At 32.0% G+C, this 24162-nt stretch overlaps 3 protein-coding genes across 4 annotated transcripts in view; 1 reads left to right on the top strand and 2 right to left on the bottom strand.

Moving 5' to 3' along the window:
* Nucleotides 1-24162, top strand: part of LOC139520974 (uncharacterized) — a 44196-nt gene that overhangs the window by 10300 nt on the left and 9734 nt on the right. Inside the window, exons 9-11 of the mRNA XM_071314094.1 lie at nucleotides 638-751; nucleotides 2945-3228; nucleotides 4586-4859. Of these exons, the coding sequence (XP_071170195.1) occupies nucleotides 638-751; nucleotides 2945-3228; nucleotides 4586-4859 (672 nt within the window). The remainder of the gene's footprint in view (nucleotides 1-637; nucleotides 752-2944; nucleotides 3229-4585; nucleotides 4860-24162) is intronic.
* LOC139520975 (acanthoscurrin-1-like) lies at nucleotides 7559-10420 on the bottom strand. 2 transcript variants are annotated; one of them, XM_071314096.1, is made up of 3 exons: nucleotides 10364-10420; nucleotides 7843-8198; nucleotides 7559-7797 (listed from the first exon to the last, which is right to left on the bottom strand). In XM_071314096.1, the coding sequence occupies exons 2-3, from the start codon at nucleotides 8189-8191 to the stop codon at nucleotides 7673-7675; spliced, it is 474 nt and encodes a 157-aa protein (XP_071170197.1). In that variant the 5' UTR covers nucleotides 8192-8198; nucleotides 10364-10420; the 3' UTR covers nucleotides 7559-7672. The 2 variants fall into 2 exon arrangements, with proteins under 2 accessions (XP_071170197.1, XP_071170196.1); XM_071314095.1 differs by having other exon boundaries at nucleotides 7559-8198.
* Nucleotides 15294-19155, bottom strand: LOC139520976 (acanthoscurrin-1-like). Its single transcript, XM_071314097.1, has 3 exons — nucleotides 19062-19155; nucleotides 15806-15918; nucleotides 15294-15760 (listed from the first exon to the last, which is right to left on the bottom strand). Exons 2-3 carry the CDS (start codon nucleotides 15909-15911, stop codon nucleotides 15405-15407), a joined length of 462 nt encoding a protein of 153 aa, XP_071170198.1. The 5' UTR covers nucleotides 15912-15918; nucleotides 19062-19155; the 3' UTR covers nucleotides 15294-15404.

The raw sequence follows: 24162 nt of genomic DNA, 5'->3' as shown, positions 1-24162 counted from the left end.
GTGTCACCAAAATTGTCTTCTTGCTATAATTAAAATGAATCACTTATTTTCTTTATATAAACAAAGTCTAACACATGTATTGCCTATTTAATTTTTTTTAGCAAATAACCTAATCGGTTGTGAACTGTTTTTTATTACAATCCAAAATAGAAGAAAGATTGATACAGTTAATCTACCTGTAATAAATCATTTGCCAAGTCTTTTTGCTGAGGTATTTAGAGGACAAGAGTTTAATTGAACTCCTTGATAAAATGTAATTACCTTAAAATCGCTAAAAAAAGTAGAAAAAATACAGAATAATTTTTGTAGGCATTTTCCTTATATCGACCAAATTATTTGTATACAGAGATAGAGGAATGTAAAAAGAAAGATTCTTGGCGTTGTCAGTTTGTTTTAGATTTATGAGTTTGACTGTCCCTTTGGTATCTTTCGTCCCTCTTTTAAAACATTTCGTATATACGAATACGTGTACGAATATTTGGTATTTCACACTATATATTGTCCAAATGGTTTATACAGATACTCATTTGTGTAAGATCTGACTAGATCGTTCCTTAACTTATTATGATTTGGGATTTAATTACATATATTCACTTTATACATGAAATTTGCATCAATTTTAATTATTGTATGACAGATTTTGATGAATGCCAGTCTAATCCCTGTATGAATACTGGATCCTGCAATAATTTAATTAACAGCTACAGTTGTGACTGTACAGGTAGATACGAAGGCGATGTCTGTCAAACAGGTATATATTTATTAATTTGATTTTTTTTTAATTCCAAATCATATTTTTTGCTAATACTATAAAACAAGGAACAAGAATAAGTACCCAAAGGACACAGTTTGCTATCACATTCCCATGTTCAATGAAGTGTGAAATATTGAATCATATTGTTCGATTCTTTTTTTGAAATAAAGCTCTTTATTAAAGAAGAGGGACGAAAGATACCAGAGGGACAGTCAAACTCATAAATCGAAAATAAACTGACAACGCCGTGGCTAAAAATGAAAAAGACAAACAAACAAACAATAGTACAGATGACACAACATAGAAAACTAAAGAATAAACAACACGAACCCCACTAAAAACTAGGGGTGATCTCAGGTGCTCCGGAAAGATAAGCAGATCCTGCTCCACATGTGGCACTCGTCGTGTTGCTTATGTGATAATAAATCCGGTAAATAGTCTAATTCGGTAGGTTACATTCATGAAAGGGAAGGGGATTGTAACCACGACGTAAGGAACATATCCGATTTCATTTGTGAAACGGTTATTCCATAATGGTCAACCAACTGGTGATGGCGTCCGTAAAATTTACGAAGTGATGATTTCAACTTCACCATTTGGAACTCTTGATTTAATAGCTTCCTTGTGATCAACAACCCTCTATCAAGAAAATCATGATAGAAAATGCAAGCACGGGAATATCGTATCAATTGGGAGATATATACACCGTATGCAGGTGCTGCTGGAATATTGCTACTTAGAAATGGGAAGTTCACAATTGGAAAGCTGAAATCATCTCTTTCGTCGTAAAGTTTTGCTTTCAATCGACCCTCATTGTCAATTTCTAGATGTAAGGCAAGATATGAGGCCGACTTAACTGTATCTGTTGTATCTTTAATCTCTAGTTCAATGGGATAGATGTGTCCAACATAGTAACCAAATTTTGAATTATTTAGTGAAAGAGCATCATCCTTATAGCGAAAAGCAGAGTTAAAGGATATTGCTAACTTCTTATCTTTCTTCCTAAGAAGTTCCTGTATGAAGTCAGCCTCATAATAATAAAGAAACAAGTCGGCAAGAAGAGGGGCACAATTCGTTCCCATCGGAATGCCGATAGTCTGTGGAAAAACACGTCTTCCGAACGTAACAAATATGTTGTCAATCAAGAAATCAAGCATTTGACAATGTCAGTTTCAGATAATTTTTTGTTTGAATCAAAGTGATCCTTTGAAAGTAGGATTTATCTCTTCCTAAGACAAGATACTTGTATCTTCGTTGGCCATTCTTTTTTATGAAACAAAGCAATACGAACTCTTCAATTTGTCTTTTAGTTTGGAATGTGGAATACTTGTGTTAAGTGAAGAAAAGTTAAATGTTTTAATACTATTACAAGTTGAAAGAGAGTTAGATTGTATGTACCCTAAAAGATTTTTGGAATTTTCAAATATCTACATTTGATTCACGTCACCTCTAGAATAGGCAGTTTCACAATAATTTTGAAGCGCGGCTTTGATTATTAAGGTTCATATATATTCCTGGTTTTTGAATACTCTGCTGTGAGTGTTCCAAATGAAGGTAATTCCATGAAAGTGCTTCAATCGCATGGAATCAATAAAGCGTTGTTTTGACGTTTTGTTATTGAAATGTAAATTGAGCATACAAATAAACATGAGAAGAGTTGATATGAATGCCAATGAAACTATCAGATTATAGAACTAAGAAAAACCCTTATCCCAAATTACACCAAACAATGAAAGGTCCCGAAATGACAAATGGAAATCAGTTAAACCAAGAAAAGTTAATCCCTAATTTATGTAAAACACAATACACGTAAAATATTTAGCGTGGTGACCTAATATATTTCAGTTGTATTGATATTGAAACTAACAAAAACATGCCAGTTGCAATTCATTACGAGTATGAAATTGATGTATTGAAGACCTTTCATATTGATGTGATCATTTATTGGTGGCTAATATAAACAAAAATATCGGTTTTTTTTAATTGGAAAACGTGTTTCCGTTTCCATTCCTTCAAAACTGTTTCTATTCTTTTTAAAATATCAAAGAAAGAGTCTTATTATTGATTGTTTAATTCAATAAACGATTCATTCGCATGGTATATATAACCAAAATAAACTAGATAAATATAGCTAAATGATGTTTCAAGTGTCTACATAAAAAAGAAGATGTGGTATGATGTGTTTTGCAGATTGCAGACCTGGTCCTGCAGACATCGTATTTATTATTGACACATCTTCTAGCTTGGAAACAAATATCAACAGAAGTATAAGTTTTATAACTGAATTTATTAAAAGAACACCCATTGGTAAAGATGACTTTCAAGTGGGTGTTATCACATATGATTTTGATGCTAATGTACTTTTTGATCTTGATGATTATAAATCTACTTCTGGTATGATTTCTAAACTTCAGCATATCAAAGCGGGAAATGGTGCCACATTTACATCTCAAGCGTTAAAGAAAGCAAAAGAGGTAAATAAATAATTAACATAACTGTAATTAAGCAATTGGCCTATATGGGCGTAAAGTGTTTGCAACAAGTTAACATTATCGGTTATCTCTAATACAAAAAAGAAATGATATTGGTATTCATCTATGACACATAATCAGTACATGCACAGCACACAACACAAAAAAAACCCAAAATAACAGCGCTGTTATTGATTTTATTTATCTCAAAGTAACAGTGAGGCCTTCAACAGCAGCAAAAACTCTCCCCTCACTGACGATTAAGTCGGCCCCTATCACCTGTTTCAAATGTGACGTCACTTTGTGCGTTGAGGCTTTGGCTAACTTAGCTGTGTATTTTGATGTGCTGGATAAGGTTGTTTTATGTAATGTATCCGTTTTTATTCTGTAGTTGGTCACCACTTCGGTTTTATCATGTACATCTATTACATGTATATAGTCATTTTATAAAATTTACTGTTTGCAAAAGTATGAATTATTCTAAATAATAAGGATGTTCTTATCCCAGGCAGAAAAACCTAACCGTATTGGGCACAACTTTTTGGAACTTTTAGTCCCCAGTGCTCTTCAACTTTGTACTTGTTTTGGCTTCCGAACTTTTTTCATATGAGCGTCACTGGTTAGTCTTGTATGGACGAATCGCACGTCTGGCGTATTAGATTTTAAACCTGGTAACTTTTTTTTAACTATTATGCGTGTGTTTCTCTGTCCTATATTATCTCCCATTTATTTGTATTTTAGTCCTGTCATGTAATGTTGACATTTTAATGTTATATTTGACATTTCCATCAAAGCGGGATGTTTGGCATGCCACAAAACCCGGTTCAACCCTGCATTTTTTCTTAAAATGTCCTGTACCAGCTAAAGAAAATGTCCATTGTTACATCATAGTTCGTTTCTGTGTGTGTTACATTTTAATGTTGAGTTTCTGTTGTGTCGTTGTTCTCCTTTTATAGGTAATGCGTTTCCCTCAGTTTTAGTTTGTAACCCAGATTAGTTTTTTTCTTAATCTCAAACAGCGGTATACTATTGTTGCCTTCATTTGTTAAAGCGAATTGTTTTGCAAACATGAATATCTGTAATAATGTCTTACCACGTCTCATGTACTCATATACAATAAATAAAATCTGTTCCATAAAATAATTTTCATATTTATTTCGATGGTCTTTTATGCTTGAACATGATGTTAAGAAGATTGAAGCGATAAGGATAATTGAATAATGAAGGAAATTGAGAAGATAGATTAATTAACTTTAAACATTTGCTTCTTATATCATAAAAGTGAGATAGAATTATTTTCATTAATTGTTTTCGTTTATGACACAGCTATTCAAAATGTAAGATTTCTGTGATTTTACAGATGTTAACCAACAGATCATTTGGATCACGTAGAATATCTAGCTACATAATATTGCTCTACGATGGTTTATCAACAGACAGTAATGACGCCGTTAATGAGGCTACTTTAATAAACTCCATTGGTGGGCGAATTATCACTGTAGCTGTTGGTCAGTCTATATCCTACTCAGAGATGTTGTCGATTTCAAGGAAACAATATTACACATTTATCACATCATTTTTGGATGATATTTTAAACAACATCTTGAAAGAAACTGTTCCAGTCAATTGTACAGGTAGTACAGATATTTTAGTAATGTTTCCCCATGTTCAGGCAGTCTTATTCATAATTTGTCTTTATCAAATCGAAGGTTTTGTTATAAATACAAACCTGTTCTCCTTTAAATGAACACAATGTACAGTGTCAGTTAATTGACCGTATTTATTGTGTCAGAAACCAACGTTGTGTCAAATATTCAATCAAAAATCAAATTCAGAGATGTATCAAGCTTGAACGTAGTATATATACTTGCAGTACTGTTCAAGATTTGACCTCTGAGACCCCAGGAATAGTACATTTATGAATGAGTACACGTTACATGGGTTGACCCGAGGTCAATCAGCGAAAATTACGTCATCGAACACTGTGACTTAGTAACATGAACATTGTAACATTGGAAATTTATGGGGAAGTGTATGCTTTTGAAAGCCTGTCCTCGAAGGCTGTAAATGGCCTATACACGTATAAAAAGTCTATACACAAGTTTTATTTTTTCGAAATTGTTCGAAGTAATGTCTGAAGGTGTAATACCACCAAATTATGGTACATCCGATTGCACACAAAAATAGGTCGAAAAAATTATTCCTATGAATTTGATAGTTGTAGGTAATTAATTCAACATTTTATCGAAGTAAAACATTCTGGGTCATAAACATATATCTTGGGTATTTAAATCACCATTATTTTTGTATTTGTGGTTTCTATAAAATATTTTGGAAACTGGAGTTTTCATGGTTTTAAAGCTTGTACACAGGTTAGATAAAGGCGGAAATTTTATTGGTAAACTTCCAGTTATTTTCTTATATGCAATGAAATGTTAAGTCAAATGATGTCTTTAGTACTGGACAAGATAAAACTTCACACATGCCAAGAATTTCGTTATTTGAAACAAACATAAATTCTGCACAATTTATTGTGAAGGGCAAATTTAACAGACTAATAGGGGATAATCAATGGTGGTATTACACCTGAATGGAAAGGCATATTACAGTAAACCTCTGTCATAATTGAAAATTACCTTGAAAGCTACTTCTTTGACATTTTGTATCATTGTTGAAACATACTTAAGCTTAATGATCTATTGCAATACATTGGCTCAACATATTGATTTGATTTGGGTTAAGTACATATTTTCTAAGTGAAACATCCATGTATATTACTTGAATCATATATATTCGTTAAACGGCTGAAAAAAGATAACTTACAACATAGGTCCCGATTTTTAAGTTCAAAACTTTTTTTTAACTAGTGGAAAGACATGTGAAAAAAATTAACAGAACTTTTTGGGTCCAAGTTTTAGTTTAATGCGTTGATTATTCACATCCAAAAAAGGCCCAAAAACATTTTTGTGAACTAGACAAAAAAATACAGAATTTCAACAAAATTCAGGCTTAGGTAATACAGAGCGCAGTCGTCAACAAACTTAATATTTAAGTCAGAAAATATTGTATTTAGGAACAAACATTTTTTGTCGTTGCATGCGCTTTTTATACGCCCGTCAAAATTTTGACGGGACGTATTATGGTATACAAATGTCCGGTGTCCGTCCGTCCGTCCGTCTGTCTGTCCGGCATAAACAGGTCGCACCGTAACTTGAGAACGACATATCCAAATTTCATGAAACTTAACATAGTTGTTTCTTATGATGGTCAAATAATCTGTATACTTTTTGGAGAAAATAAGATTAAAACTTTTTGAGTTACGGCACTTTGTAACTAAAACAGTGGTGTGTTTTTTCACATGTCGCACCGTATCTCAAAAACGATTCTTGATTATGGCTTAAAACTTTAAATACTTCTTAGATAAATTAATCTTAATGTCTTTATACTTTTTGGTGATGATTCAAAATTTTATTTTTGAGTTATTGAGTACTTTGTAAAAAAGGGGGAGGGTTTTTTTTACATGTTGTGCCGTATCTCAAAAATAAGTTATGATTATTGCTTAAAAATTTAAACACTTCTTTGTTAAATTAATCTAAAGATCTGTATACTTTTTGGTCTTGATTCAAAATTTTATTTTAGTGATATTTAGTTTTTTGAAGAAAAAAAAAACAGGGTTGGGGGTTTCACATGTCCCGCCGTGTCTCAAAAACAATATAGGGTTATTGCTTAAAACTTTCTCAGAAACTATTTATGATTATTGCATAAAACCTCCACACAAGACGTCGGGCGTATCATGCGCTGCTGGCGCAGCTGTTTATTATTTTCTGTACGAAAAAAAATTCGTCCTTGGTATTCATTAAAATTTCGGGGAAATTTAAAATGAATGATATTTGGGACAACATGTATAGAACGTACATAAACTTTATAACAAAAATTTATATTCATATCAAGTCTATGTATTGACTATGTTTAAAGGGCTGGGTGGGGCTAACAGAATGCAAAATAAAGGGCAAACAAATATGAAGAAAATAGGCCGAAAGAATAAAGAATTGAGAACAATGAGGTGCTGTTATATAAAGAATAGAGAACAGCAGATACAATTAATTAAGAGTAGAGAAAAATGGCTTTATACATAAAAGAACACAGAAATGGTGAACCCAATATCCAGACCCTTATGATTCATGATATATATTGACTATTAATCCACATTGATAACTGTTGTTAGAAGGTGGGGCTATCTGAGTGCGTGATCAGACCTACACTTCTGTTTTGTTTGTGAAACTTACATTTTTATGAAGGATAAAACATTATTGGATAAAGAAACAATAAACACTGTCATACAGCTGTTTTATATTTGCTATATATAAGCATATATTAAAATAAGGATTTATCGTCAACAAGTGTCCAATTCGCCTTCTGAGACAGTATATAACAAGATTTCCTGAATTTAATAGTATGATCCTTTTCCTTTAAGTACAACACCTCCGTATCCACCTCCGTATCCACCTCCGATTCCTCCATATCCACCTCCTAGGCCCCATCCTCCATATCCACCTCCAATACCCCATCCACCTCCTTTACCCCATCCACCATATCCACCTCCAAGGCCCCATCCACCTCCTTTGCCCCATCCTCCATATCCACCTCCAAGGCCCCATCCTCCAACTCCACCTCCTAGACCCCATCCTCCATATCCACCTCCTTTACCCCATCCGCCGTATCCACCTCCTAGACCCCATCCTCCGTATCCACCTCCTAGACCCCATCCCCCGTATCCACCTCCTCGGCCATATCCTCCTCCTTTGCCCCATCCTCCTCCCCAGCCACCTAGGCCTCCCCAGCCACCTCCATATCCACCACCGTATCCGCCACCATATCCACCACAGCCTTTACCCCAACATTTGAGGTATGAAGCATTGGTGCAGACAGCTGCCAATAGTAAACATAGAGCAAAGGAGAGCTGCATGTTGTATCTGAAAATATATGTTTATTATGTGTAGATGCTAATGTATATTATGTATATATAATCCAGTGTATGTGGTACAACTTTTTATTATTTTAAGTTGGTGCATTCTGGTTCACAACATCTTTGTTGTATGACATTTTGTTAGTGAACCAAACTTAGCTTGACAAGACTTCCCTTTGAACCCCCTTCACATGAGTGTATGCTTTTCTGTCAAACATGTGGTTTAAAAGAATTATGGTCTGTGCGATTTTACATTGAATATATTGTTAATGCCAATTCCTATTTTTTATTGAAAAAAAAATAATATTTAGGAATCAATGTAGATATCTGAGGAGCAACATGTTGTTTACTTTATTTTGAATAAACAAGCACTAGACATTAACCCCTTCCATCAACCCTTTTTGATATTTAGAAATTTACAGCACACTTTTAAAAGGTTTTAATGTTCTCTTTTTATAGAAGATTCTTCAAAACATGCTTTACTTGTACGATTCGCTCGTGTATTAGCAACGTTTTAGATTTAAGAGAAATAAATCTATGTATTACTGACAAATTATTACACCAGGGTTTTCGATATTAGAACTTGTCAAAACATTTACTAAATTTTATCATCGGAACAAGGACATCATTTGATTTAAAAAAACAAAACAACCTTTCAACAGACTAATTAAGAAGGGATATAGTTACGACACTGTTCTCAGGTCATAATGATGGCATATTTAGCCGTAATAATGTTTCACTTATAAGGTCTTTGTATCTCAAATAAATAAATTTATTCTAAAACCAGTTGTAATACGGGTTATATTCTACTTATATATTTTATGATGATATGACACTCAATCCTTAACGGGAGGGATACTTTGATTGAGGTCTTGAGCTGGCATATCAGTAACTGCTAGTATGTCTTTGTTAATGTATGCATCATTGTAATTGTGTTTCGTTTCTTTAGGTAACTATTGGTGGCTTTCAGCTGTTTTCGGCTCTTTGGTCGAATTGTTGTCTCCCGATTCCCCATTTCCATTTTCAATTTTAATTGCTGCTGATAGATTGAGTTCAAATCGTTCAAAAATCATGAAAAAAATAGTTGAGGTAACAAAACTTTACAACTATTGTTCTCATATCCTCCTTTGACCAAATGCTTAGTCTACTTCATGATGTACAGTTTGCGATAGAACATAAAAGTTCTGAAATTTGATATAGAACGGAGAAATCTGGTATTATAGTTGTAACGTGATATATCGTTGAACATGGATCTTGAATTTAGAGCTACTTTAATTTTTTTCCAAAAGTTGACAGTACGTTATAAATCTCATTAGACAATAAGGAGAAGTAGGATAAACCAATATTTGGTCATTAAAATTTTATTTTTTCTTTACACAATGTTCATTAGACATCTGCATGTTATATCAGGAATTTGACGATTGGAGAGAGAAGGGACACTATGTACTATATATAATGCACAGTAACAGTATTGACAAAAATGGTCATTAAGACATGTATGATCAGGGTCATGATCCATGTTACTTCAGCCAAAAATCAATTCTTGCCTCAGGTCAGGATGAAATAATTTGAAGGAAATTAAAAAAAAAATCTTTTCAGTTGAAAATAAAGCATACAAAATATTAGTTGTTCATTTACTTATTTGGGTTTTAATTATTAAAGTTTTTATATGAATAGAACTTGGTTATTGTTCTCTTTTTTAAAGATCAAATGGACCTAAATAAAATTATCAAAGCACAATTATTCAAATATTTGTATCTTTAAGTATTAATCCTCTATGGTATATAGGAGGCATCCAATTTTCAAAAATAATGTCTACTGTGAAATCTTTAAAGTAATCATAATAGGAAAAGAAGTAATTTAAATGTGGTATTTAAAAAACAAAGCCAAACAAGCATAATTTTGAATAGTATTAGTAAAAATGGTTTATTTTTCATTTAAAATGAAGATTAAGAATAAAAATTGGAATCTAATTTTTCTCTAATAACATATGGAATTTATTGTAGTTCCTGAAGAAGAAGGTTGTTCGCATCAAAGTTATAATTTGTAAAACAAACCAAATATAAAGTTTTTAACGTTATTCATTTCTTATGAAATATCATTGACAAAATTCCCCTAAATGTATTTTTCAAATGTCATGGACAATAAATAGGTAACTATAAAAGTACTTACCTTGTGTAGGATGGGAACGTTGTGCACTCTCATCAGTGTACTGTAGGAGTTTATATACTGAAATATCCTTTGTAAGATTGATGAGGATTATATTTCAATTCATCAAAAATTGTCACAATTTTACCAAAAAATAGCAAAAGTCATCATAATCTTGTTTTATGAGTTTTATTGATGTTAACATGCATAAATATTCACTAATTATAGCATCATTTATCATATATGATGAATACTACCTTTATTATAATAATATTTATCATTATAACCAATTAAGGTTCTAACCCACAATTCAAATTTCGTTTGAAAAGTTTAAAGTCACCAAGTTCAAAGGCTTTTCGCAGATCGTATTTTTTTTTAAAACCACAGTGAACAAGGCATTTCGATTGTGTTTCTTAAAGTGACTTATATATCAATTTCTCTGGGTTACTTTTTTCGCATTCAATTTTGCTATCTTAAAGCAAAGACAGACCCCTGATTTTGTTTTTAAGTATTGGTAGAGATTTAAATGTGTTGTATCGAGACTTTGAATGATAGGGGTCAACTTACCATGTAACATATTTTATTTGATTAACATTGTTATTGGAGCATTATTATATTTATACTAAAAAGCAGACTTTTATGCCACGACTGCTAAAACAAAGTTTCTTTTTAAAGTAAGATAGTTTTCCATGGTAGTAAGAGTCAAAATATCCATGAAGATGCAGAGCAAGGATTTGCACAAAGAAGGTGGGGTTTAAGGCAAAAAGTCATGATAAGATAACATGTTATGATATCATTTCTTACATATGTTATAAATTTCCGATGTTATTTTAGCATATTTATAACTTGATTTAAATTAATGTTCGATAATTTGAAGTTATAACACCTAACAATATGGAAAGGGGGGAGGTTAAAATTTTCCAAAGTACCTCATTCAAGATAATCATTATTACTAAAAAAATAAAGGGAAAAATGCTATGATGATTTGACATTCTGAAATCTAAAAGGGGACAGTATTTTTTTTGACTTTTGGAATTTAAGTTCAACTGTCCATACATTGAGGACGGTCCATTTTCTCTTGGGTCAAAATAACTAATAGGTGTCCAATTTAAACATTTGTCAATTGACCGCATGATATAGATATAGGAAGATGTGGTATGTGTGCCAATGAGGCAACTCTCCAACCAAATCACAATTTACAAAAGTACATCATTATATGTCAAGGCATGGTCTTCAACACGGGGTCTTGGCTCACATCGAACAGCAAGCTATAAAGGGCCCCAAAAAATGACTAGTGAAAAACCATTAAAACGGGAAAACCTGAACGGTCTAATGTTTTTATAACTTAATGGCTAGTTTTTATTATAAAACTTATGTACACATACTTTTTTCTCAAGAAAATTCTTAAATTTGTCCAAATTTAGAAGAAGTTTACTTTGTTTTAATTGCTTGTTTCCGGCAAACAATTCGCCGACATGTTTTCCGTATGCAGTGTGACCTTTCTCGTACAAATCCGGTCATTGTAATACGCAAGTGCGAACGGAAAAACAAACGTAAACATCTCTCCGTCATCAAGATAAACTATATCTTATTGGACCTGTCATACACGTGCTTACCTGCATATCCATGCTTCTTTGTTGATTGTTTACAAACGGGTGATCATCGTTACATACGGCAAAACACGACAATTAAGTAGCTGCCATATTTTCACACTGACCGATTGAAATATTTTTTGACAATTATACGAAATGTGTGCGTAAAAATGATGAAATCGTGCACAGAAGACTAAGTTTATGATATATAATTATGCATTGGTTCAAGAATTGGATCATCATTATTTTTCACCGGTCACTCGTTTCATACGACTTTAATATTTGGGTACTTAGTTTGAAGTTAGGTTATGATATGTAAGCAACACAGGCTCCTTGGAACACCTTGGTTTTTTTTTTACATAGCAGTTTAACCTATCAATCAAAGGATTAAAGCACAAATTATAAGATACTAAAACTCATTTTGTTTTTAAATTTGCTGCTTCGGAGTTTTATTTTTTGTATCAGTTGTTGATGATTGACGTCATTGTCATGCCATACGTATATTTTGTTAAACTGTCTCAAACCCATAAAGTTTTTGAAAATCACAAATGAAGTCATACAATGGGACTTTAAAAAAACAAACTATGCATGTTCTTAATCTATCATTGTGTTTCATGGGATGGCAAAACAAGCCGTTATAATTTTATCTTGATTTTTATAAACATTCATACATGAACATGAGGAACATTAAACATTTCACTAAGAAAATTAACCTTTTTAGATTTTATTAATTTTTTACATCTTAACTTAATATTTTAATACATAGATCTTACTAAATAAAATCTTTTTTTGACATATTTTTTGGCATAAAACCAAAGTCAAACGAAACATACTTTGATTATGAATAAAACTGAGATACTTAGGGAATATATACATGTAATCAATAAAAAAAGTTTCTCGTAAATAATACATGCATGACACCTTTCTTGTCTATGTATATGTGCTGTACATATGTTGGAAGAAACGTTTTTATTTTTGCTTATATAAAGGAGAATAGTGTACAGAATGGATAGGTCCACAAGAGAACCTAGTGATTTGGGAAGACATGATAATTTAATGATCGACACACATAAGAGACATTGAGTTAAAAATAATATTCTAGTATGAAATAATAAAATGAATTTTGATGTGGTATTGCTTTTTTACAGTTACAAACAGAATCATATAGCGTACACAATTGCTCCCTTCATTATGTACGATCAAAGCTCTAGTGCTATCGGTGCATACCATCAATATATATGATTTTCAATTTTGAGTTAAGAGTTCCGACAAGTTAGAAAACATGGTAATTTAGAGGCATTACTAGTATTCTTTAATAATTATTATCTATCAATAACAAAAATGTAAAATGTAAAACGTAAAGTAAACAAAATGATACCATAGTCATACGCATGGGGGAAGCATACGGCATATTTTGCTAATAGTGAACAAAAAGGTAAAACATGCTACACAGAGGAAAAAGTCATCAGTATGATGGAGTTTCTTAACATATTTGTTGAATTCGGATACAGATTTTTCAAGAAATTGTTAGCATTTCTATGGGAACGAACAAGTTCATTCAAACACTTGAAGAAGCTACACCTTTTAATTTCTCATTCAGATATATTGATGATGCTTTCGCATTAACAATCCAAACTTTTCTGATTGGGTTCCATTAATCAATTTTAAAGAACTAGAAAGAAAGGAATCAGACACAGCTTCCACCGACTAATTTTTATACTTATACCTTGAATCTGACATAATCTGTCATTAGTTATCAAGGATTATAATTTAGTACGCCAGACGCGCGTTTCGTCTACATAGGACTCATCAGTGACGCTCATATCAAAACAGCCAAACAAGTACAAAGTCATCGTAGTTCCAAAATGTATGACAAACGAGAGGATTTTAAATTTGAAATAATCCCCACCTGTGAAGCAATATACCAACTTCACCTGCATGTGTGATATCTATCTCCTGACTCATTTGGTATTCAAGAGCTTGCAGCTACTACCTATGCGTTATAAAAACTCACGCGAAAATCTGAGTAGAAAGTATGGAAGACCTTTTTGATAAATATTCCGTATCAACTTCACAAATAAAACATGATAAATCTTGATTTATAGATTCTATACGTTGACGTTGTTTATCATTTAAACTACGTCTTATAGCGTTCTTTTATTTGTTGATGGATTTTATCAACCTTTTCTTCTTTTTTTGAAATGTCTTTAATGCGATGTTCGGTACATCCCGCCAATGTGTTGTTGTGCTGTGGTATTTTTTTATGTTCTTGTCTTTTATTTTTGCTGGTCTACTATTTTTACCTATCATATCTGTTTGGTTTATTTTGTTCACACATTGTTGTCAAAATAAAGGAATTTTATGCAACTGTCATAAAAGTTGGAGGTTTGAGCTACATAGTCAACTAAGTTTAACCCCACTCGTATTTTCTACACAAGGACATGCCTGTATCAAGTCAGGAATAAAACAGTTGTTTTTCATTCGTTTGAGTTATTGATTATGCCTTTTGATAAAGGACATTCCGATTTCAAAATTCCTTGGACTTCGTTTTTTTTGTAATTTTACTTTTTCGTAAATTATGTTCAAATAACTTAAACGTACATAATATATTTAGGGACTCCTACAATAGTCCTATTTGTTTATCTTGTAAAATGTTATTTCAACAGTAACTTTTAACATTTTTGTGTCACCGTGATCATTGATACATGGATGCATTTATTCATTTGAACAATGTGTTTCCCCTTTGAACAATGACTTTAAAACCTCATAGACATCCTGCAAAGGATATAAGCATACGATCAATTTAATTCTTTGCTGACTTATTTTAATGGGGTTTTAATAATATTAAAATATTGGTTTTTTGTGTTCATTAGAATGTCAGGGAAAATAAAAATGAATGATATTTGTGACGTCATGAATATAAAGTACATAAACTTAAAAAGGGGGGATATATTTCTTATCTTGTCATTCAATTTGTATTGACTATGATTGAGGGTCTGGTTGGGGTTTTCAGATTAGTGAATAAAACGTGCAGAATAATTGATCAACAAATGCAAAGATTCAAGAAAACAGGTCACAAAAATAAAGAATAGAGAATAATGGGGTGTTGAAATATAAAGAATAGAGAATAACATCTAAAAAGTTCTAAGAATATAAAATAATGGCTTTAAACATTATAGAACGCATAATTCCATTTGATTGACCTCCAATCAGAACCTCATGATCATTGTGATATTGGTAAAAAATAATATTTGATATTGTAGTTAGAAAGGGGAATGGATGATCAGACCTTCTTCCTTATTGTTTTTGTGAAATTTTCATTTGTGTGACGCATAAATAAATAAAAAACTGAAAAAACACAGTTATACAGCTATTTTGTATTTGCAAAATATATCTACATATATTGTAATGAAGATTTAACTTCAACTAGTGTCCAATTTGCCTGAAACAGTATAGACTAAGATTTCCTGAATTTAATAGTATGATCCTTTTCCTTTAAGTACAACACCTCCATATCCACCTCCGTATCTACCTCCTAGACCCCATCCTCCATATCCACCTCCGATACCCCATCCACCTCCTTTGCCCCATCCTCCATATCCACCTCCAAGGCCCCATCCTCCGTATCCACCTCCTAGACCCCATCCTCCGTATCCACCTCCTTTACCCCATCCTCCGTATCCACCTCCTAGACCCCATCCTCCATATCCACCTCCTTTACCCCATCCTCCGTATCCACCTCCTAGGCCCCATCCTCCATATCCTCCTCCTAGTCCCCATCCGCCATATCCACCTCCTAGGCCATATCCTCCTCCTTTGCCCCATCCACCTCCCCATCCACCTAGTCCTCCCCATCCACCTCCATATCCACCACCGTATCCGCCACCGTATCCACCACAGCCTTTACCCCAACATTTGAGGTATGAGGCATTGGTGCAGACAGCTGCCAATAGTAAACATAGAGCAATAGAGAGCTGCATGTTGTATCTGATATATGTATATAATGTATATATAAAATCTAATTTATGTGAAACAATTTCTTATTATTTTAAGTTGGATCATGACAGCTTTGTTGTATGACATTATATTAGTGTAATTTTTTTTTTATTTTGGTTATATTTTCATTTTGAGAAATTAGTATTAAAGAACAAATTAAATGGGTATCTTTTTCTTCGTGTTAGCATAAATAAATGGAAATGAAGGTGATACATCAATGAGACAGCAACCCAATGACACAAATGACCAACAGACATAAATAGGGTAGCATAATAATCCTTTAGAAATTTTGAATTGAATATTAGTTAAAAGCAAACAAAAAATGTAAATAAAAGCTTAAATATCTATATGATTTTTTGCTTCAATAAAACTCAGGATTACTAGACACAAGAAAAACAAAACTAAAGCTTAGCAAGACTTCCTTTTGAATCCCCCTCCGCATAAGGCGCCAATTCCTAATATATTTTTTTTTATGGAATATAACAATTTATGTAGGAACGCTATTTAGAGATTTGAGGAGCAACACGTTGTTTACTTTTATTTTCAATGAACCAGGATTTGAAAATAAGCCTCCCCTCTTTTAAAATTAAAAAAAAAAAGGTTTTCTGTTTCTATTGAGAATTCTTCAATATTTAGAGGGTGGTGAAGAATTGGTACTATTAAAACGTTTAAATATGCTGTAATTGTTTGCAACTGTCGATAGTCAGGAATCTAATGTTCAGAAGTTGCCGTTTGTTGATGTGGTTCATAAGTGTTTCACGTTTCTCGTTTTATATATAGATAAGACCGTTGGTTTTCCCGTTTGAATGATTTTACACTAGTAGTGTTGATGCCCTTTATAGCTTACTGTTCGGTATGAGTCAAGGTTAAATGTTGAAAACCGTACTTTGACCTATAATGATTTACTTTTATAAATGGTGATTTGGATGGAAAGTTTGTTCTGTGGCCCTCATACCAAATCTTTTATATGTTTTTGTTGAGAATTGCTCATATCTTTGCGTGCAAATGATACAAAAAATATCTTAGAACTGATAATAATATAAATTTGAAGAACAAAATTTATGAAAAATAGTTGAGGTTACAACACCATAACACTTTATTTTAATATGATCTTCCTGTGACCAAATGAATAAGCTACTTTATAACGCATAGTATTGAGAAAGAACAGATATATTCGGAAAGTTTTTGTAGAACGGGTAAATCACGTGTTATAGTTGTATAGGGAGATATATCATTTCTCCTGGATCTTAAATATAAAGCTACCTTTATTTTTATTAAAAGTTGAAAGGACGCTATACGACTAATTCGACAATAAAAATAAAGGAGTAGCAGAGCAAACATCATTTTACATGTTATATCGGGGATTTTCTAATTGGAGAGAGAAGTGACACCATGTACTTTATAATGGAGGAAATTAAAAAATAAAAATAATTAAAAACCAATTGTTCAGAGAACAATTGAAGGTCTTTCCATATCAAAGAAATTTTGATAAGAAGATAGTTGTTCATACTGATACGATAAATAATGGTTTAATCATATTTTTAAGTGATATAAAGGAGATAATATGCTACTACCGGTGAAATGAATGTCACTTCCGGTCTAATATGATAGCTTCTTTCACACTGATTCCAAAAATATATAGTTTCTATATACTTTTGTATTTAGAATGGGAGATACATGGTCACTTCCGGTTTGTTGGAAGTCATTTTTAGTCTTCAGTAATCAGTTTATGTATCTATATGACAAAATATATGGATTCTGAGTACTTTTATACGAAAAAATTGCAAAAAAAGGTTACTTCCGGTTTTCTCAAGGTCACTTCCGGTAGTCATTTTTCAAGGTCATTTGTCATCCAACCTTTTGCACAAGGTCAAATGCCATTAAAATGCACTTAGTTGAAGTTATAATCAAATAACCTCATATCAAGACATTTCAGGGGCACTAACTCCTATTAGATGCTATTTAATTGTATCAGACCAAATGTAACATATCTTCATAACTATATAGCAATCATTTTGCACTTGTTCTTTAATATGTACCTTTTCAAGGGTTGGAGAAAATGCAAAAACATGGAAAATTCCGAATTTAGAACTTGACCTTGACCTTTGACCTTGACCCCATTTTCTAATAAAGGGCCTACGGATCTCAAATAAATACATTCCAGGGTTATACGGTTGACGGTTTATTAGTTAATAACACATATTGAGAAAATAATTTTGTAAAGGTAGATAACTCCTATAAAATTTCATCGAATCGCTTCGCTCCAAATAAGCCAAATTTTCCTTAGGATGTAACGAACAATTTGTAAAAAGAATTTTGTCACTATCTTTTTTTGTTACAAAGGAGATGCACTCTGATGATAAACAGTGAATAGGGAGATAACTCTTACAAAGAAAAGTGTTCGGCTTAGCAGGGTTAAATGTAAAAGCGCATAAACTGTACGATACCATATGAGAAATATCTAAGCGACATATTGCGAAACAAACATTTGTCGCAATATCAAAATTAGGCGGAAGAAAAAAAAAAAATAATAATAATCAGAAGAAATACAATAGGTCTTTCCACAGAAAAGTGGAAAGACCTAATTTTCAGTTGAATATAAAACATGCAAAATAATAGTGGTACATAAACTTAGTTTTGCTTCAATTCATAAATTGTAATATGAATAAATTTGTATCTTAGAGTATTAACACATAGCTATTTAGATATTTGTATCTTTGACTTTTAACACACAGCTGTTTAGCTTTTTTTTTTTAAATGTGTGCCTTTTCAAGTTACTTTATCTTAGATTTACTCAAGTTTCACCATATCAATTTAGTTTCGTTTAATCTTATTATTTTTATAACAGCTCTTTATAAAATTGAAATAGTAACAACTGCGTATTCCAGGGAAATAAAATAACACTGATATACAAATGTTTATGCTCATACATCGTATTGTAATTTTGAAAAGAAACTATACTAAACCGTATTTTAAATCAAATAAAGTACTATTGCCAAAAATATTAATAATCAAAGGCATCTAAATAAATAGGGATTTTTTTAAACATAAAAATTTCGCAACAGAATTAGAAGAAATGTAATTTATTTTTCAAATGTCATAGACAATAAATAGATATCAATAAAATTACATACCTTGTGTAGGATGGGAACGTTGTGTGCTCACATCGGTATCCTGTAGGAGTATATATACTGGAACATTCATTGTAAGATTGATAAGGATTATATTTCAAAACTGTCATAATTTTACCAAAAAAGGCAAAAGTCATCATAATCTTGATTTATTACTCTTATTGATGTCAACATGCATACATATATCACTAATTATAGCATCATTTATCATATATGATGAATACTGTCTTTAGGATAATGATAATTATCATAATAACCAATTAGGGTTATTCTAGCCCAGAATTTAGATTACATGTGGAAATTGTAATATCACCTGGATCAAAGGCTTCTCACAGATCGTAGTTTTGAAAACCACATTGCTGTTTATATAGAACACAGTATTTTGATTGTGCTTCTTTAAAGTGACTTATATCAATTTCTCATTTGGGGATCCTCAATGCTTTCAACTTTGTACTTGTTTGGCTTTATAAATATTTTGATATGAGCGTCACTGATGAGTCTTATGTAGACGAAACGCGCGTCTGGCTTACTAAATTATAATCCTGGTACCTTTGATAACTATTGGGTAACATTTTTCGCATTCAATTTTGGGGTCTTAAAGGAAGAACAGACCCATGTTTAAAAAAGTCTTGGTAGAGATATAAATGTTTAGTATCGAGACTTTCAATGATATGGGTCAAATCACCATGTCGAAAAGCATGTGGTTCAAAATACATTGACTTAGAAAGGAATTGCTATATATTATCTGAAAACATATTTTATTTGATAAGGATTTTTTATAGGTGAATTATTTCATTCATGCGAGATAAAAAAAAAAAGCAGACTTATAGGCTACGGCTGTTTAAAAACACTGCCTTTTAAAAGTTAGATAATTGTCCCTGACAGGTGGAGTCCAAATATCAGTCGAAGGGACAGGGTACGATAACGTGTCACATGTATGATAAGTCTAAATATTTCAATAATTTGAAGTTATAACACCTAACCTATGGTGGGGGGTCAAATTTTCCAAATAGGTTTCTCATTCCAGATAATTATTATTACTGAAATAGTAAGGAGAAAATGCTATGAATATTTGAAATTCTGACATCTAAAAAGGGGGGAGTAAATTTTTAATTTAGGTTGAATTTCACTTATATATAGGACAGTTCATTTTCATTTTGGTAAACAAAAACCTAGGGGTAAAATTTATAATTTTGTCTAATGACTGCCTAAGTCAACTTAACCACCAATATGCTTCTTATTTGAAAACAGATAATTATTTAATATATGGGTACTTAGTTTGAAATAAGGTTAATATGATATGTAATGAATACAGGATCCTTGAAATCCCTTGGTTTTTTTTGTGTGACATAGCAATTTCACCTATCAATTATATGATAAAAGCACAGACTCCAAAATGCTAGTAATCGTTTTATCTTTTAATCTGCTGCATTGGAGTTTTATTTTTTGTATTATTGTTTGTGATTTACATTATGTTCATTCTTTAAGTAGATTTTAAATGCACTGTCTCAGCCCAATAAAGTTTTTGAAAATGACAAATTATGCTTATAAATGTTTGATGAGTACTTTTGGGAATATTTGTTTTATGATAAACTATGGATGTTTTTACTTTATCATTTCGTTTTATGGGTCAGAAAGTCTCACACTGAATAAAAATCTGTAGGTATGTTGTATGTAAATTGATTTTTTACTAGTACATGGAAAAGTATTATAAAGTAATTAATACCGGGAAAACCCATAAACATTGACATACACTGGTGAATTAAAAGTAAACTAAATACAAACGAAATTATTATACCTCTGTTACTCGAAAGGGGTCAAGTAGTGATGGCGGATTGTATTATCCTTCCATCCCACTTTATTATTTGCTTCTTCTCCTCAAATAATTCACAACCTTGTGTGAAACTTTTCATGCAATTATTGGCACAAGAAAAACGTTTACACTTTATATTGTTTTACTTTATCCACTTAATTTTTTGTGTTTACTATGCCACGCCATTGACCTTGTCACATCTGTTTATGACAGTACACATTATATCCACTTAAAGAATTTTTCTCATAATCTTCCCGATATAATCCCAAGGACTCCGAAAAGGGCTAAGGGAAACATTGTATGAGCTTTGCTTGACATACCTTTACTTTAACTCGAAATACTTTTTCCATGTAATCATAAAACACAAAAGACATTATTGGATTATATATTACTTTAGGGATATTATGTTTGTAATTACACCTTCTGTAAGAATCCTGGGTTTTGATTGGTTGATAGCCAGTGTATTTTTCACCAGTTTACTGTTATCAAATGAATATCGTTCATTTTTAAACGCCGCCGGGGAATAGGCAAAAGGATATGCCTTTTTTACCCTCTCTGCCGTGGTATTTGCCATAAGAAATACTCTATCCGACTGGACGCTGGTAACATCACGATCATCAATGCGTTTTTAAACATTAACATTCGGTGTAATTAAACAGAGATAGCATGTTCTTGGGGGGTATTTGCGAGTCTTGATAATGAATTTCCCTCGCCTTACGGCTCGCGAAATTTAACATTCTCTCGACTGTTATTTTTCGCAAATGCCCCTCCTTAACATGATATATCTGTTCATAATTTCATTGAGGAAAAAAGATGGAAATTTGAAAGTTTTAAAACAGTCGACCAAATAATTAGATAAATACAATTGATCAATTTCAAAATATAATTATAAGGGAACATATTTGATACATTTTGGTTTTGTAAAAAAACCAATAAAAGGTGATGAGGAATGTATATAAGTGAGACAAAAATCTAAACACCAACAAAAACAGGAAATGAAAGAATTTGCCTTTTCAGAAAACTGAAGTATGAAAAGCAGTGCGGTAATAAGTATTTCACAACGATTTCACTATCAACCTTCATCATTTTGTGTACTTTAATACTGATAATATTTAACACTAACAGCACATACTCCTTCCTGTTAACGCTTAAAATTGTAGTTGTGTGGAAATACAACAACAACACCAAATGTAAGGATATTAAAGTATTCTTTCTTTGGTATAGACTGAAGTATTGACATTTCTGATGTAATTTATTAGTTTCTGGAAAGTTTTTATTTTTTAAAGCGATATGTTTCTCCATTAATATCTAAGATACTAAAAAACATGTACTTGACCTTAATTTTCGCTGTTTTATTATCAAAACTGGTGATGAGACTGATATACGGTATATACCTTGTCCGTCCACCAGTCCGTCTGTTCGTTCAACACCTTTTTCTGTCACACATTTCTCCGGTACTACTTAAAATGACAAAATTGCTTTATATTGGGTCAGTAGCTTCACAGTGATGAGTTTTAAAGCATGCGCTCTTTAAGGATCTGCTGAACAATCCTTATGACTCACAAATGTACTGTTTGTCGATACTTTGAATCTTTCAATATGTTGAAGGCACCTTTAAATTTTTCGACTCACTTTTTTCAATAACTTCAAAATAGAATGAAATGGAATTTGGTCAGAGGAAGAACAGTAATGAATAATGACCTCTATACCTTATGCTCTATCTGCTAGACACCTAGTACTTCCTGTTTTCAGATACTTTCAATTACGAGTTGGGTATAGAAAGCCCTACAACATACGCGTTCGTGATATAGTATTTATTAATTTGTTATTTCTGTAAATATAAGACATCGTTTGTCTTTTTTCACTTTCAAGTCAATTTTTTAAACAAATGTTTTCCGTCTGGATGTAACACGTATGTTTGGCTTATAATAAAAAAGATAGGAAAGATTTTTTTATCAGATTGTTACTAATATTCAAGTAGGAATGAATTTTTATCAGATTGTTACTAATATTCAAGTGGGAATAAATTTTTATCAGATTGTTACTAATACTCAAGTAGGAATGATTTTTTATCAGATTATTATTAATATTCAAGTAGGAATGAATTTTTATCAGATTATTACTAATATTCAAGTCGTCGTTTAACACTCAGAGCTATTGTTCTACTTCATTTGTTTCAATCATAGTATTGTAGTACCTGTTAAACTATTAGTACATATGGTCAGATGATTAGTAATTTGTTGTTTTATTTGGTAAAGTACAATAATTTGTAATAAAACATAAAAATAAACCTGGAATAAATTAACAATCCAAACTTTTCTGATTGGGTTCCATTAATCAATTTTAAAGAACTAGAAAGAAATAAATCAGACACAGCTTCCACCGACTAATTTTTATACTTATACCTTGAATCTGACATAATCTGTCATTAGTTATCAAAGGTACTAGGATTATAATTTAGTACGCCAGACGCGCGTTTCGTCTACATAGGACTCATCAGTGACGCTCATATCAAAACAGTTGTAAAGCCAAACAAGTACAAAGTCATCTTAGTTCCAAAATGTACGACAAACGAGAGGATTTTAAATTTGAAATAATCCCCACCTGTGAAGCAATATACCAACTTCACCTGCATGTGTGATATCTATCTCCTGACTCATTTGGTATTCAAGAGCTTCCAGCTGCTACCTATGCGTTAGAAAACTCACGCGAAAATCTGAGTAGAAAGTAGGGAAGACCTTTTTGATAAATATTCCGTATCAACTTTACAAATAAAAGATGATGATCTTCATTTATATATTCTATACGTTGATGTTGTTTATCATTTAAACTACGTCTTATAGCGCTCTTTTATTTGTTGTTGGATTTTATCAACCTTTTCTTCTTTTTTTGTAATGTCTTTAATGCGAGGTTCGGTATATCCCGCCAATGTGTTGTTGTGCTGTGGTATTTTTTTTAATGTTCTTGTCTTTTATTTTTGCTTATGTCTACTATTTTTACTTGTCATATCTGTTTGGTTTGTTTTGTTCACACATTGTTGTCAAAATAAAGGAATTTTATGCAACTGTCATAAAAGTTGGAGGTTTGAGCTACATAGACAACTAGGTTTAATTCACTACTAGTGTTTTCTACACAAGGAAATGCCTGTATCAAGTCAGGAATATAACAGTTGTTTCCATTCGTTTGAGTTATTGATTATACCATTTGATAAAGGACATTCCGATTTCAAAATTCCTTGGACTTTGGTTTTTTTTGTAATTTTATTTTTTTGTGATTTATGTTCAAATAACT

Source organism: Mytilus edulis, chromosome 4, assembly GCF_963676685.1.
Source record: "Mytilus edulis chromosome 4, xbMytEdul2.2, whole genome shotgun sequence".
NCBI lineage: Eukaryota > Metazoa > Mollusca > Bivalvia > Mytilida > Mytilidae > Mytilus > Mytilus edulis.
This window is presented reverse-complemented; position numbering and strand designations above follow the sequence as displayed.

Excerpts from the sequence above, each read along its gene's own strand:
- LOC139520975 (XM_071314095.1), bottom strand. The coding sequence starts at position 8,191 with ATGCAGCTCTCCTTTGCTCTATGTTTACTATTGGCAGCTGTCTGCACC.
- LOC139520976 (XM_071314097.1), bottom strand. The coding sequence starts at position 15,911 with ATGCAGCTCTCTATTGCTCTATGTTTACTATTGGCAGCTGTCTGCACC. Across the intron at positions 15,761-15,805 it reads TGGATACGGTGGCGGATACG|GTGGATGGGGCAAAGGAGGA; the intron begins GTGGTGGATATG and ends GTGGATGGGGAG.